Source organism: Podarcis pityusensis, assembly GCF_964106645.2.
Source record: "Podarcis pityusensis genome assembly, chromosome: 15".
In the NCBI taxonomy this organism is placed as follows: domain Eukaryota; kingdom Metazoa; phylum Chordata; class Lepidosauria; order Squamata; family Lacertidae; genus Podarcis; species Podarcis pityusensis.
Window position 1 is genome coordinate 19,654,281 of NC_138040.1, and position 16,703 is coordinate 19,670,983.

Here is a 16,703-nt window from a genome sequence, read left to right on the forward strand (position 1 = left end):
TATGAAGTGAGGGAGCATCCCACATCCTTTTCTGCAGCTGTGCACTGCAGAGAATGTGGTGGTGAGCAAAGAAACAGCCTTTTCAGGCAGCTTGTATGGCATTACTGATAGTTCCATGGGGGCAATGCATTGCTAATAGGGAAGGGAGAAATTCAATTTCAGTTTGTCTTTAAAAGCAGATATATCTCAGCCACAGTTTCTGATGCAATACAAGAGTTGAAATGCATTTGTCATTCAAAAATTTGCTCTTCTCTGAATTTTGCAATACAGTTCTCCAGCCAAGTAATATGCAGAAAACTGCATGTATGGGAGGGAGTGTGCATAAAAATGTATGTTGCTGCAAACAACACATCATGTTAAGAAAAGTTGCTTTGCAAATATGTGTATATTGGGCAGAATTGTATACAAACATGTGTATAGTTAGGAGAAGTGTGTGCCAGAATGCTGATGAATTTTCACGAGGACTTTAAAAAAAATAAATCAAAAAATGATGTGGAAATGTGGAGAGGTTAGAAAAATGAGAAATGGAGTGAAAACGAAATGGACAGATTTGCCTGCCTCCGTTTGCTACCCAGAATGACGATGGTGGCTAACCTTACAAGAAGGATCAGTCACATGTCAGGAATGAAATATGCCTCTTCTGCTCCAATTACTGACAAAGGGTTAAATGTATCAAGTAGGATTATATACCAAGAAAAATTGAACCCAGACAAAGATTTCGAAAACACTGCAGCACTGCACAGGGATGGGTGGGTAGAGCAAGGGGGTGAGGCGGGGGTGCCTTTGACCCAATTTGCAGAAGGCTAAGAGTCTCTAATCTTCAGTGTCTCTCCACAGAGTGCCTTGGGACAGAAGGAGCCAGAGACACAGACATGATGCATTGTTGTTGTTATAAAAGCGAGCTCCTCGCTTTGAGCATGTTTCCAAAGATAATCCATTTCTTTCTCTGGCTATCGAAGAAACAAGGAGCTCTTTCCCGAAAGCAGGTTTTTTCCTCTTCAAGGTAGCTGTCGCTTTTGTTTACTTAAGCACTTTTTATGCAAAGACTTTGTAAAGCTCCTTTGCAATCGTGACACTGAACAATAACCCTCGGAAGCTGGGAAAGTGCTGGAGCGAACCGTGACTTTCCATGCCTAAACAACATGGACTTTTTCTTCTTCTTTTTTTAAAAAGCAAGCTTCTGGCAAATGGCCAGAGCCATATCCACGGGTGTATGGATAGTGTAGTTATATAGCTTAGTCACTAGGTGGCATTGGACTTAACTGTATCTGGATGGAGCCAGGAGTTTTTTGTTTGTGTTCTAGACTTGTTTTAAAAAGACAATGGCTGCATGCATACCACAGTTTATTCCCCTTTTTTGCAGTGCTTCCCTAACTGTTAAACTCCACATTAAATTTGTGCTTTCACACAACACAGTTTGGGAAATTCAGCAGAATATAACAAAAGTTCAGTGCTAATTTCTGTGTTACTTGCTTCCAGATACAGTGGTACCTCGGGATGCGAACAGGATCCATTCCGGAGCCCCGTTCGCATCCTGAACATAATGTAAGACGGGACAGCGCGTCTGCATGTGCACGGGTCATGTTTCGCCGCTTCCTCGCATGCGCGTGACGTCATTTTGACTGTCTGCGCATGCGCGAGCGGCGAAACCCAGAAGTAACGCTCTCCGTTCCTTCCGGGTTGTCACAGAACGCAACCTGAAAATACTTATTTATCCCAAGGTATGACTATAATAATAGTAATAATAACAAGAATATGTAAATAACATTGAAATAAATAAAAAATCAGGGCTGCTATCCTTTCCTCAAGTGATTTTGCTTAGCCGAAACTATAATGATGCCTCTTACAAGCTGGATGGAGGTGTGTGTGTGTCTGTGTTTGTTTGTTTGTTTGTTTATGTGTGTGATATCAAAGCCTGTGGCTTTCATGTGGCAGGAATATATCCTACTGTACAAAGGCTTATTATTATTTATTAATTAAATAGTTAGTTAAATTTATATACTACCCTTCATCAAAAGATCACAGGGTGCTTCAGAAAATAAAATAAAAGATAAAACACAGTTAATAATTAAACCAAAACAACCCCCTCCCTCTTACAGATGCATTTAAACGGCTGTAGAATATTGATCAGCATCTCTGGGTTATTTGTGGGGCATAGGAATTCATTCTTTTCTTTTCAATATATAGTCCGGCCCCCCCACAAGGTCTGAGGGACAGTGGACTGGCCCCCTGCTGAAAAAGTTTGCTGACCCCTGGTGAACTGTTCATCGTACAGGCACAACTCGCTTTCAAACCAAAGGAGAGCAAAACCAGAGACATGCTCATGTCACCAAAGGAAATTGCCGGTGGCTCTTGACTTTGCAGATTCCACCTAATGCTTAACAGCTTAACCCTGGTTCCCTCTTTGTGACATACATGCCAAGGCACCTGAGCCACAAAGTTCCCAGGAGAAAAATAAATCACACAGAGATGGAATATTTGGTTTATGGGTTCAAATAAGCCACAACTTTATTGGTTACCAATGTGAGCGGTTCTGGTTTAGGCATCGGGGTGAATTCAGGCTATATATTGACTCCTGCCTGTCTGCAGGGAGTCCCCGGAAGGGTAAACCACCAATAGGGGGTTCCCTATAACTTACGTCAGATAGTAGCAGCCCGAGGGGTCCCCGTAGGGGCTGTGACATGGCCCTAGCCCACGTCCAGGTTTCAGACAGTATTCACACCCTTTAACAGGATACCTTTACTGAGGAGGGGCAAGCAAGGCAACAACCTCCCCTCCAACCAGACAAAGGCTTACTCAATGCCTAACTGTACAAAAGTTGTGACAATTTCTACTAGGTAGGCGAAAACCAAATGGCCGGTGCCAATTTGCCAAGTGGAAGAAAATCCTACCAAGCACTAACAACACGGCAACCGACAACTGCCATAGCAAGGTCATATCAGAGCGAAGCATGAAAAGAGGGTGGCTGGGTAGAGTGATCTGACGAAGAAGCAAGGAAGTGGGAGCCGGCCGGCTGACCAGAAATTAAATGGTCCATGGCCACACCCACCCTGGTCACAGATTGGCTGGGGCTATCCCCGGCACAGATAACATGACCGGCTGTGATGCACAGGGAGGAGGGAGGAGGCAGCGTACCTCTCCCTTACCCCGGAAAACTGTTGAGGCTTGGCTGACTGGCTGCAACGTCGTACACCAGATAAAAGGTGGAAAGCACTATATTCTAGAAAAAGGTCACCCACACATGCACCCAGGCTGTTCACAAAAAAAAAGCACTCGTCAAGCCCTTTTGTTTTACTCTTGCCCTCCAACCCCTCACAACTCAACAGTGGTCCCTTCCACCACGTTCTGTATTCAGTCCTGGTTTCTCAGCTTGGAATTCCCCATCTCCAAATTTGGGCAAGACCTTACCTTTGTTGCCAGACAGGTGCTTCCATGTGACTGTTGGTTCTGGTCTCCCAAAGGCTAAGCACAAAAGGGTGACGCTGCTGCCTTCATTGACGGTGATGTCTGATGTGATGTTTATAATCTGTGGAGGAACTGCAAGAAGAAAGGTGGGAAGGAATGAATACCTGTTAAAAACGAATTATGATGCTACTTATGGGTAAGCCCTTCCCCACCCAGGCTGAATTTGGGGAAATTAGACTATCTTGTCCAAATCCTGTTCTGCCAAGGGCAGCTGCTTTTTTGGGGGGGGCAGGAATTCAGGGGCAACAAGCACATTTATGGGTGAAGTCGACAGTCACAGCAAGAATTAGATGTAAAGCTACAAGATCATATTAATGTACAGCAAGAATAAAGCATAATGCTACCAACAAATATCATTATTCGTTTGCAAATTTGATTGCTAAAAATTCATTCCTAGGCATGATAGCAGCAGGAACCTCTGGTAGCTGTAGTTGGTTGACACATTGCACCATCCTGGGACCCCTCTCTCTCCCCTGGGTCTCTTTATCTCCTCTGGGTTCCTCTCACAGTGCTTCCAGCTCTCATATTCATAGTCTGTATCCTGCTGAGGAAGATAATTGGTGCATTACTCGTTCCCTTGTGAACCACACTTCAGAGGTCCCCAAGGACCTCCCCTAAAGGTCAGAGGGATGAGTTATGAGACTGCAGGTGCAGCTGTAGTCTTGTGACCCTGCCTGTCAAAGTCAAAGCATTTGACTTAACCAACTGGGGTCAAGAAGACAACCACTTGTCAGTCATAGGTCAGAAGCTTTCTCTTTTGCATTCCTGCAATAGTGCTGACCCTAGCAGAATATGATTAAAGCTTTCAGGACTCCAGCTTACCACTTTACAATATTATGCCAGAATAGCAAATGCACAGTACAGGCCTGTGCCCGGGTAACTTTGAGGGCATCCAAAAGGGCAATAACACAAAACAATTAAAACTTCTGAGAACAGATTAAAAGCAATCATCTAAAAATCATCAAAATTGGGAAAGGAGTACGGCAAGGCTGTATATTGTCCCCCTGCTTATTTAACTTATATGCAGAATTCATCATGCGAAATGCAAAAGGCTGGGCTGGATGAATCCCAAACCGGGATTAAGATTGCCAGAAGAAATATCAACAACCTCAGATATGCAGATGACACAACCTTGATGGCAGAAAGTGAGGAGGAATTAAAGAACCTTTTAATGAGGGTGAAAGAGGAGAGCGCAAAATATGGTCTGACACTCAACATCAAAAAAATGAAGATCATGGCCACTGGGCCCATCACCTCCTGGCAAATAGAAGGGGAAGAAATGGAGGCAGTAAGAGATTTTACTTTCTTGGGCGCCATGATCACTGCAGATGGTGACAGCAGTCACGAAATTAAAAGACGCCTGCTCCTTGGGAGAAAAGCAATGACAAACCTAGACAGCATCTTAAAAAGCAGAGACATCACCTTACCAACAAAGGTCCGCATAGTTAAAGCCATGGTTTTCCCAGTAGTGATGTATGGAAGTGAGAGCTGGACCATAAAGAAGGCTGATCACCGAAGAATTGATGCTTTTGAATTATGGTGCTGGAGGAGACTCTTGAGAGTCCCATGGACTGCAAGAAGATCAAACGTATCCATTCTGAAGGAAATCAGCCCTGAGTGCTCACTGGAAGGACAGATCGTGAAGCTGAGGCTCCAGTACTTTGGCCACCTCATGAGAAGAGAAGACTCCCTGGAAAAGACCCTGATTTTGGGAAAGATGGAGGGCACAAGGAGAAGGGGACGACAGAGGACGAGATGGTTGGACAGTGTTCACGAAGCTACAAACATGAGTCTGACCAAACTGCGGGAGGCAGTGGAAGACAGGAGTGCCTGGCGTGCTCTGGTCCATGGGGTCACGAAAAGTCGGACACGACTAAACGACTAAACAACAAAAAAACTTCTAAAAAAGCCATCACCTACTCTCACAGCAAATAATTTCACAATTGCCAGGAACAATTCTTTGAGCTACCAGAAACCCAGTCAAACAGGATTGTGTTGGGATTCTCCCTAAAGATTAATAGCACGGGAGACAAACATGCTTCACTAGGGAGGGCATTCCACAAACAGGAGCCAGTATGCAGGAGGCCCTGTTATGACACACCAGCACCCGAGTAACTCCACAGTAGAGAGTCTAACTGGACCTTTGGGTGGAAACAAACTAAAAGTGTCTGATATCCAACATTCCCTCTATATTTAAGATTCCAACCCTCCCTCTGTCTATTTGATGTTGGGAATGAACACCAGAGGCATGAAAATGTGCTGCAAAGAATCAGGAACACATGGATATGTGATATTTTGGGGGCTTCTGCAATCCTCAGTCCATAGAACTGTGAACATTGCTTCTATCCACTCCAAGCTTACAGCTGGGGCTGAGCATCTGGGGGGAACAGATTATCCACCCCCAATCTAGACTCTATACACAGTGATACAGTCCTACAAAATAGCACACAGCTGTCAATGTGAATGTCTTCTAAAAGTTGAGTTCCTTTTCACTCTTTCCTTTTACAGTATCTTCTTCTCCCCCACCCCAACCATACACCTTGCCTTTTGAGGGAAGGAATTAAGAGCATTTTAAAATATCTTGAAAGATTCGGGGGAGGGAGGGAAGGAAGGAAGGGGGAGAGAGACTTTAGCTTTCAATCTGTTAGTCTGCTCCTGGCAATATAGCGTGCAGCATATTTAAAGGACAGCTGATGTCTTGTGGAAAGCTGAAAAACAACCTATGGAGAGAAATGATTCAGCCCTTTTGAATCTACATTTCCCCTATATTTCTGTTCACTGGTTCTTTATTACAAAGGACACTGGCATGAAAACATGTTCTTCAAGGATTCATCTGTGTCTCCGCTGTTTATTCCCCACCTGAATCATAATCTCTTGTTTGTGTCTTCACAGTTGGTTGCTATGGAAGTTATTATGTCCTTGGTATCTCACATTCACATCATGACGGCCGTAGAAAGGAATAAGAATCTTGTTGAAGGGGAAGGTGGGTTCCCCCTCCGGGCTGAAACCAAAGTCCATGGATAGAGCCGCATCGAGAACTCCGCACGACTGAACAAGTTTGAGGTGTATATTTAAATGAAGGAGATAATCCAGGATTACAAGTTCAGACATGGAAGATAAAGTCCAGCATCACCACAGGCAAGGTGAAGAGCAAGCTAGCTCTGATAGGGGACACAGACAAAAGCACTTGATAGCAGCCACCTCCTGCCGCGGAAGATTAGGGAGGGGATCTCAGGTGTGACCCTTTTTTAAGAGATGCAAGTTATTGGATTTCACCTTCGTACAGGAGTATCACAACTCCGCAGAGCAAGGGTAGCCAACATGCTACCCTCCAGATGCCACAGGACTGTAATTCCCATCATCTTGTGCTGATTGAGGCCACAACATCTGGAGGGCACCACGTTAGGTACCACGTTAGGTTTCACAGTGAAACAACCTAATTCACATGTCCTGAGCCAAGATGCAAACCAAAGGACAGCTGTCCTTCAAAATCCACAGCCTGCCAAATTTTGTGATGCACTTCCCCTAGCAAATATGGCATGCCCCCCCAATGCATACAGTGGTACCTCTGGTTACAAACGCTTCTGGTTACAAACGCTTTGGGTTACAAACTCTGCTAACCTGGAAGTAGCTGCTCCTGGTTGCAAACTTTTGCCCCAGGAAATCACATGCCAGAGGCGCATGAGCAGCGGGAGACTCCATTAGCGAAAGCGCGCCTCAGGATAAGAATGGACCTCTGAATGAATTAAGTTCGTAACCAGAGGTACCACTGTACATTAGTGAAAATAGTATCTGTTTTCTAAAAAGAGAGAGAAAAGTAAACAACCTCTCAATCCTCATGCAGACCTAATGGTCTGGTGCATGACTCAACAACTTTTTGCACTTAATTCTACTGCCTCTGCTCAGAAGGGAGGAGAATAGATTCAGTGTACAATTCCAAATGAAGCCAGGATGCTAATTGGCTGTACATTGCATGCAAAGGTGGCTGTGTTGGTCCATAAGAACAAGAAAATATCAAAGTTCACAGTTAAGCAATGCATTTCTTGGAATCAGCCCAAATAACACCAAAGTGTGGTCAGCTTTCAAATCCTCCAGAGCTCTTTGCTAGGGGGAGATGTTACAGAAAACAGTTGGTGAGAGGAACAAGGAAATAGATTAAACAAACACAGATGTGGGCACACAAACTAGGCTTGTGTTGTAGCCATGAGGTCTTTATGTAGAGTCAGGGCAACTGACTTTTGGGTTTGGTGGGTGTGCATCAGTAAACGAGGGGAATTAAGACTAAGAGAGGTGAGTGGAGGGTGCTCGTGTAATCTCACTGTATACAAGTTGTACAAGTGACAATAAAGTATTTCAATGTAGACAAAGTTCCAAGAAGGAGTTGCAGGCTGAGTAAGTCCCTCCCTGGTGCTATGTAAGCAGGGCTGGCCCAAGACATTTTGTCACCTAAGATGGACCCCAAACTTGTGCTGCCCTCCCCGCCAGGGAAGAAGGGGTGAGGGAAGATCTACATCAGGAACAAAGAGGGAAAGAAAGATTGGCATTGGGATCTGCTACCCCAGTGAATCCTGCCAGCTGAGGCAGCAACCCCACCTTGCCTCATGGGTGGGCCGACCCTGTATGTAGGAATGTAGGGATCAGGACTATGGCACAGAGAGTAGAAACCATAGACACTACCTTATGCAGACTCAGAGCACTGATTCTGGAATAAAGACACAATTAATGCTCCCCATGTCTAAGGAATTCAAGTATGGACTGCAAGACAGATTTGTCCAAAACTTAAACAAAACACACAGGTTCCCGAGAGAACAGCAGCAAAGAGACACATGACAGCCTTTAGTTTAAAAGTCAGGGGTTGATTTGGGATGGTTTTCTAACTCAAAACAGTCAAGGGACGCCAAATGTTTCCTGCTTGTTTCCTCCATTAATTAAATCATGTTTATTGTTTGGGTCAGTAGTAGCCGACATGCTTTTCTCTTGATGTTGGGGATGATGGGTCTTGGAGTCAAAGCAAGAAGCTGGACAGATGTCTGCTGGGGGTGCTCTAAGTCTGGGTTGCCTGCAGCAAAGAGGAAGCTGAACACGATGGTCCGCTAGGCCCCCAGCAATTCTATGATGATGTATTGAATATTGCATCAGCCCCAGAATCAAAAGGGGAAGATGGGTTAGATGTGTGCCCTTCTGTCACTATGATTTTGGTAGAAGATCTATGGGTGGTATGCAGCTAAATAAACCTGCTGGTAGAAGGAATTTTGGCTGCAGATGAAACTCCTCTCCTACCCCCAAATCATTAAGTTACAGATAAAATTCAGCAATGGGAAACCTGACACCTGGGGGCACACTTCCTGGCTTCTACCTGGCTGTTGGGAGCCTCCTCAGACCACAACCCACACCAGCCTTGCTTTGTATCCTCCTTCTTCGTACTGGCTAGAATGTGCTCTTGAACTCTGACAATGCTTCTCGCTTGCCTGGTGGACAAAGAGGGATGTGTAAGTGTTGAGTGCATGTGCATGTGCCCCCCAGAAGGTTGCTATGGAGGGAATGTGGCCCTCTAACTGGAAAAGGGTTCCCCAACCATTGTTTAAATCAAACGTCCCCATCTGTGTCCCCAGCTTATCACAGGCACTCTGAAGATAACTTTTATATAGGCCTAAAGCACATAGTGGGACGCGGGTGGCGCTGTGGGTTAAACCACAGAGCCTAGGACTTGCTGATCAGAAGGTCGGTGGTTCGAATCCTCACGACGGGGTGAGCTCCCGTTGCTCGGTCCCTGCGCCTGCCAACCTAGCAGTTCAAAAGCACGTCAAAGTGCAAGTAGATAAATAGGTATCCCTCCGGCAGGAAGGTAAACAGCGTTTCCGTGTGCTGCTCTGGTTCGCCAGAAGCGGCTTAGTCATGCTGGCCACATGACCCGGAAGCTGTACGCCGGCTCCCTCGGCCAATAAAGCGAGATGAGCACCGCAACCCCAGAGTCGGTCATGACTGGACCTAATGGTCAGGGGTCCCTTTACCTTTAAAGCACATAGTAAGATCCCCCCCCCCCACTTACATTTGTTCTGGGTCGTCCCCCAAACCCTCCTGAGTGGATCTGAATGGGGAAGGAGGGGGCAAGGGAGCACATGGAGAAAAGAGAGGCAGGGGAAGCAGAGAAATTTACCCTAGCATATCTGTTAAGCTGGGCAGTGCCCAAGATCTGGCTCTTTACAGTGAGCAAAATAATAACGTAGAGACAAAGGCTCGGGGAAAATGCAAATCGCAGGCAACATCTTTGTATTGTGGCACATCAAGCCGTACCTGTGCTGATGGGCCACAGCTCTTGAATTCCCCTTCTGAATGCCCCCACTTAGATAATACATTATATCATGTCATGTCAGATCAGATCCCATTCTATTTATGATTGCTTTTCTCCCCTATGTTGTATTTTGTGAAAGGAGATGATAGGGAATGAGAACAAATTATTGTGAATTGCAAGGATATAAATACACGCCATGATTCTAGTGACATCACAAACCACTCAAGCTGTGCTCCGGTGGTTTATAATGATTGTTTCCCGAGCATCTCTCAGCATGCGTATTCATAGCTTTGTTCGCAGCTTTCCCCATATTTAATGCACACGAGGTGCACGGGTTTCACACAGGGTTGCTCACAAAACTCTCATCTGAATCTCTGGCCCAAATTTGGGGGTTCTGAATGGCCTGGATCTGTTTGCAGATCAGCACCAAAGGGTTAACAAATAGCTCTTTTTTCTATTTTTATTTTATTTTAATTCCCCGTGTTCACACCACTACACATGTGCAATGTGGCACATCTTTTTTAAAAATAAGGCATTGCTAGTTACAGATATGCATGAGTGCATATGCACATGGAATAAATCAAAGAACAAAATCATGGTGCAAACATGATCACATCAGGGCATGGTGTTTAAATCCATCTAATCATGATAACCTGCAGAGTGGAGTACAGGGATGTGGGGTGGGGTGGGGAGACAAAACCACAATGTCTTCTCACATTAGTTCATGGCCTGGGAGACCAGGGTTCAAATCCCCACCCAGCCACGAAACTCACTGGGTGACCTTGGGCCAGTCTCTGCCTCTCAACCTAACCCACCTCACAAGGTTGTTGTGAGGATAAAACAGGGAGGACCATTCATGTCACCTTGAGCTCCTTGGAGGAAAAGCAGGACACAAATGTAATAAAGAAAGAAAATAATTAAGTTGAGAAGGGAAGCAAAATATAGGCAGAGTTAACTTCACATTCCTACAGATACATTAAGATCTTAAATCGGTTTGTGTGGCTCCAGCAGGGGCCATCACCAAAGAGTCTTCCCTGCTGCTTACCCTATTTATTGCCTTTTGAGCACTAGGGGAAGAGAACTTTATACTTCATTAAGTTTTTTACGTGCAGTTTTAATCTTCCTGACTGTTCTTTGATGCTTTTATGTTAGCTTATCGTATTTACATGTTATTTTATTCATTATGTGTGTGTGGGGGGGTGGATTATAAACTGCCCTGGAAATCATAGAACTGTAGAGTTGAAAGGGACCATGAGGATCATCTAGTCCAACCCCCTGTGATGCAGGAATCTTTTGCCCAGCATGGGCCTCAAACCCACAACCAAGATTGAGCGTCTCACGGTCCACCAACTGAGCTACCCCAGCTGTTGAACAAAACTGAAGGGTGAGCTAAAAATACTCTGAATAACAAACAGAGCCTTCAGCAGCGTGGAATAACAGGACGGAAGCTGAGATAATCACCACTGAAATAGTGCTGCTAGCAAGCATGGCCTTACGTTTCTCTGTGAAATTCTGGGGAAGGTACCGAGTGCTATTCCTGTGCAACAAGGTAAACATGCCACTCTTCCCCTCCCTCTGCGGGAGTGTCAAAGCCCCCACCACGTCCCTCTGAATCTGGACATCCTGGTCCCATCCATGGTTCAGGCACAGTGATGATGACCTAGTGCTAGGGGAGGGAGGGAAGAAATTGATGAAAACATGTATGGGTTGTTGCCTGGCAACCACCCATGCACATCCTCTTCCTTCTCCCACATAGTCCTGCTCTTCCCTAGAACAGGCCTCCCGCTGATTAGGAGGTGAGGAGGGGGAGAGGCGAGGCAAAGCAAGGCAAGGTGCAGGCGAGCCCTGAGTACCATCTGAGCATCTCTGTGTGTCAGCAACCCTTGCTCAGTAGGAGTTTGGCCTGCTGGGTCAGGAGAGATGGGCTGGAGAAGGAGCATCTGTCACAATGACACCTCCACATTCCACTTTGCTTTTCTAACGTTGCATTTTTCATTATATAATAATGGTTGCTGGTTGGAACGGTTCTTTGTTTAAAGGCCACTTTCACTGAAAGCCCTATGATTCCACTTTAAACATGACTTCCTCCAAAGGATTCTGGGAGTTGTAGTTTGTTAAGTGTGCTGAGAGGGATTAGGATAAGGCAGGCACAGGCAAAATCAGCCTTCCTGATGTGTTTGGACTACAATTCCCATCATCTCTGACCACTGGTACTGTTAGCTAGGGATCATGAGAGTTGTAGTCCCAAAACATCTGGAGGGCCAAGTTTGCCTATGCCTGGGATAAGGTTACCAGAATTTTTTCCAGTGAATCCAGGGACACTTTTCAACTTCAATGGATTTTGTATGGAGACTGATTTGTAAATCTGGGGGCTGTCCCCAGGAAACAGAGACATCTGGTAATCTTAGATTACGATACACACCCGCATATCCCATTCCCTTTGCTGAACTACATTTCCCAGAGTTCCCTGTGAAGAGAGGTTGACAATTAAACCACCCTGGGAACAACACTTCTGGAAGCGGATAAGTGTCTCCTAGCCCCTCTTAGCACCCTGAAAAAAACTACAGATCCCATAACTCTTTGGGGGAAAGCCATAACAATCTAAAGTGATAACACTGTGCTTTGAACATATGGTGTGAACATGATCAAAGTCTCAGATTCTTACTATGTGCTCTAGATCTGTACAAAAGGATGCCGGAGAAAAGCCAGACCACAAGTTGGGATGCTTGCTTTACACTGAGGGAGGTATTTTTCAGCTAGGGGGGCACATTCCATACTGAACAGTTTTATGAAGGCCACATACCACATTCACACTTCACACTCTATCTAACACCCAGGCAATCAGAAAGCATTGCTAGAGTTCAAGAGTGCATTGTAGCCAAGCAAAAGCACTCAAGGAGGATGAAAAACAAAGCCTGAGTGGGGTGTTGCATGGGGGTGGGGGGACAGACCCAGGGGCCATACAGAGAGGCCTGGAAGCCCACATTCATCCCCAGTGTCTGAGGTCCCCCAGCTCTGAATTATATATTTATCCCATCAAACAAACAACTCTTGGTTTTTAAATAAGTGGAGGATAGTCTATGAACACTGTGTAAAGCAAACAGACAAGAGTCTCCCACTATACACAGAGATGGAGTGAGTGAGGCAAGGTCAAGGGTAAGTAGCGGTGCTGCAGGAATATTATTTGCAAATTCCAGTTTGAACTGAGCTGGTTTGCACCTGAAGGACTAAAGCACAAAGCAGAAAGTAATTACCTTTTGTATTTTGTACTTCTCCAATTTCTGCAGTTCTTGGCTCAAAAGACACCCACACATTAAAAATGCATGTTTTGAGAATAAATGTGTTTTAAAGTGTGCATTTTGAGGGTGGGGGGACAAATTCACAAATGTGGATTTTTAGTGGGAAAACATGCCCACAACGTGTTTATATATGTATTTTGTTTTTGTAAAAATGCACACATAGAGTGTGTAAAAATGCACATTGAGAATAATGCAGTAACAGGATGGAAAGGACTTAGGAAGGATCATAGGCAACAGTGACACGGACTAGAGAAAAAAACTGCATTTTGTAAGTATGCTTCAGTTTTCTTCTGTGACATGCTGGAAGATATGCATTTGTTAATGCTACTGGTGTGTGCGCGTGTATGCGCACGCAAGTATGTGTCAAAATCCTCCAATGCTCACAAGCCAGAACTTATGTCTTCCTTCGCTGATGAAGAATCAAGGTTATGGCTGGGTTGCTTTAGAAGGCCCTGCCCACATTCCCGTTGCTTTGTGCAAAATATAAAATAATACGGCCTAAAATCGCTGATAAAAACATGATAACTGAGTCTCATTACAGCCAAAGACAAGTCTCATATTTTAGCATTTTTATTAAAGCTTTTTAAATTACTGAGTGTCTGGTATATTCAATACAGGCCTAAGTGATTTATATTAGTCTATCCCCAGATCCTCCATCTAATAAATAACTTGGCAATCTCCGAACCCATAAATATCCCCGGCCCTGGCAAAAAGCAATTAAAGCAGGTTAAAAAAATATAAAAAAGCTGCTTCCCAACACTCATTGGTTGCTCCACTCAGATTATTTCACACTGCTTATTCTGGGATGGAATGAGGGAAAGGGAGGGAGGAGGGAAGCAGGTTCCAGCAACGCCCCCTTATCTGAAAATTTATCTTCTGGTTCCAATTTAAAAAACAAGCCACATACAAAACAATTTTTTAAAAGTTAAACATGTCACAATGATGCAGAGATGTTACCAAGGAAAACGTTATTTCCAGCAACAAGTGTTCGTTGGCCGCCTGAGACAGCTTAGGCTGCTAAAATATTGTTAAAAAGCACTTCAGGAAGAAGCCTGAGCCAAAAAAACATGTTTAAAATGCTGTGGCGTTAAGCACTGAGACAGCAGACTAAAATGTTATTAAAGGCTCCCAGGTTGCCCGTCCAGAATATATTTCAGGTTAATAAGGTTCCCTTCCGTGCCGAGTAAAGGACAGTTTTATTTTATGGGTGGTGGGTGGGGGCAGGAGATGAAAATGGAGGGGTGGGTTGAAGTCCAGGGTCATAAAGCAGAAAAGCCTCCAGAAAATGATTTCCCTCTTAACTAGAAACTTGATATATAATTTTTACCCTTATAGCTGCAGTGGAGCTTCAAAGGAGAAGTGCACTGTTGAGTGCAGACCTTGGTCTTACATGCTTACGTTATACTGTATCTTGATTGGACTCCTATAGAATGATCTGAGTGGGGTTGCCCTTGAAGACCACTCAAAAACTTCCAGTTGGTGCAGAATGCTGGTGCTAAAGCTTCAGATGGTACATGGCTCCCTTGTTCTAGCTTTCGCCAACCTATCACTTTTCAGACATCCTGGGCTGCAACTACCATTAGCCCCACAGCCTGACTGTGCTGGCTGAGGCTCATGGGAGTTGTAGTCCAGAACACCTGGAGGATATCAGATTGGTGAAGGCTGCCTTATTGTATCATGTGCACAGACTTCAAGTGCTTTTTTGAGTATGATTCATGGGCTGGCTATTGGAAGTCCTAAGCAGCCTGGGAAGAAGACCATCTTATCAGCTCATCCTTTAAGGGGAGGCACTGGCTGTTGGCTTTCTCCTCCTTAACTTCATAAGAACATAAGGTGATCCTGCTGGATCAAGCCCATCTAGTCCAGGATCCTGGCCTCACAGTAGCCAAGCATAGAGAACCTCAGGCCCCGCTGCCAGGCTTCTCTTTCTGGCCCTTGAAAGTTTCCTAAGGTCACACCCCTCACTAATCCCGCTTCTTGAAGGTAAAGGTAAACGGACCCCTGACCATTAGGTCCAGTCATGGCCGACTCTGGGGTTGCGGCGCTCATCTCGCTTTATTGGCTGAGGGAGCCAGCATACAGCTTCCAGGTCATGTGGCCAGCATGACTAAGCCTGGCAAACCAGAGCAGTGCACGGAAATGCCATTTATCTTCCCACTGGAGCGGTACCTGTTTATCTACTTGCATTTTGATGTGCTTTCAAAGTGATAGGTTGGCAGGAGCAGGGACCGAGCAACGGGAGCTCACCCCGTCGGGGGATTCGAACCGCCGACCTTCTGATCGGCAAGCCCTAGGCTCCATGGGAAACCCACAAGCAGGATCCAAGCACAAGAGCTCTCTCCCCTCCTGTGGTTTCCAGCAACTGGTATTCAGAAACATCGTTGCCTCTGACTATGAAGGCAGACAGTAGCCATCATGGCTGGTAGCCACTGGTAGCTCTCTCCTCCTCCATGAATTTGTCTAATCCGTTTTAAAGCCACCCAAGTTGGTGGACCTCACTGCCTCCTGTGTGAAGAAGTAAATGATGTAATATAAATGATGTAATGTAAAAATTAATTGGCTTTGCCTCTCATGGGCTCTGGCTTCACCTGTCAGTAGACTCCCTGCTTTCTGCCCACCATTCCCTAAAAGGAACAGCCACCATTGCCTCTAAATTATCCTAGGAGGGGAGGGGGGCAGGCCAAGATATCTAGCACTACAGCATCACTGACATACCCTTCCACATTTCTCTGATGAAAATAGGGACGTCCTATTTAATTACAACAACAACAACATTTATAGCCCGCCCATCTGAGTGGGTTGCCCCACTCACTCTGAGCAGTTTCCAACATATATAAAAACACAGTAAAACATTAAACATTTAAAAGCTTCCCTATACAGAGCTGCCTTCAGATGTATTCTAAAGATTGTATAGTTCAGGGGTAGGCAACCTAAGGCAACCTAAGGCCCATGTGCCCCACGGGGGTCATTTAACTGGCCCACAAATTGCCCCCCGAACTAAGCCGCCCACTCGGCGAGTCCCCGCCTGCTCCTCTAAACCGGCACTCGCTTCCAGGGTGTCGGAAACCACGTCTGCACAGACTCAGATGCCAGAAATTGCGGGGGCACGCAATCCGGCCCACGGAGGGATCTCTGCTGGAGTGAACTGGCCCAGGCGAGGTAAACCTTGACAACCCCTGGTATAGTTATTTATCTCCTTGGCTTGGGGGTAGCATAACTCCACACTCTCCAACATTTATGATTTGAAACCCCAGAGGGGAAAAAAAGTCATAGATTACTGCTTCTCAGATGCCAAAGAGGGACCAATTTCCCATTCCCACTGTTCCAACTCAAACAGCTGTCTCCCACCCATCTAGCTCAGTTTATGGATTTCAGTCTCTTTCTCTCTCTTTTTAATTATAACAGTAGTTCCTCCTGGTGCCCAAGTCCTCTCAACAATCCAGACAATAATCCATAATTTTCTTCTGCTTAAAAAAAGGGGGGGTGGTATCTTCTAAGGAAATTAATCCCTGTTGGCTTTATTCCAGACAATAGGTGAGAAATTTAGTCCATTGCCAGACAACAGCTTTTCAATACATCCCAGCAGACATTTAAAAATGTGCATTGGGGTGCATAAGACAGTCCTCGAGTCTCATGTAAAAAAGAGC

The 16,703-nt window shown here is 45.2% G+C and overlaps 1 protein-coding gene across 4 annotated transcripts in view; it reads right to left on the reverse strand.

The window, feature by feature from the left end:
• The window catches only part of LOC308464327 (opioid-binding protein/cell adhesion molecule homolog), a 775,089-nt gene that overhangs the window by 95,018 nt on the left and 663,368 nt on the right, over positions 1-16,703 (reverse strand). For all 4 annotated transcript variants that reach the window (XM_080983665.1, XM_080983667.1, XM_080983664.1 and 1 more), the window contains one exon: positions 3,409-3,537. In XM_080983665.1, coding sequence (XP_080839791.1) covers positions 3,409-3,537 — 129 coding nt within the window. The remainder of the gene's footprint in view (positions 1-3,408; positions 3,538-16,703) is intronic.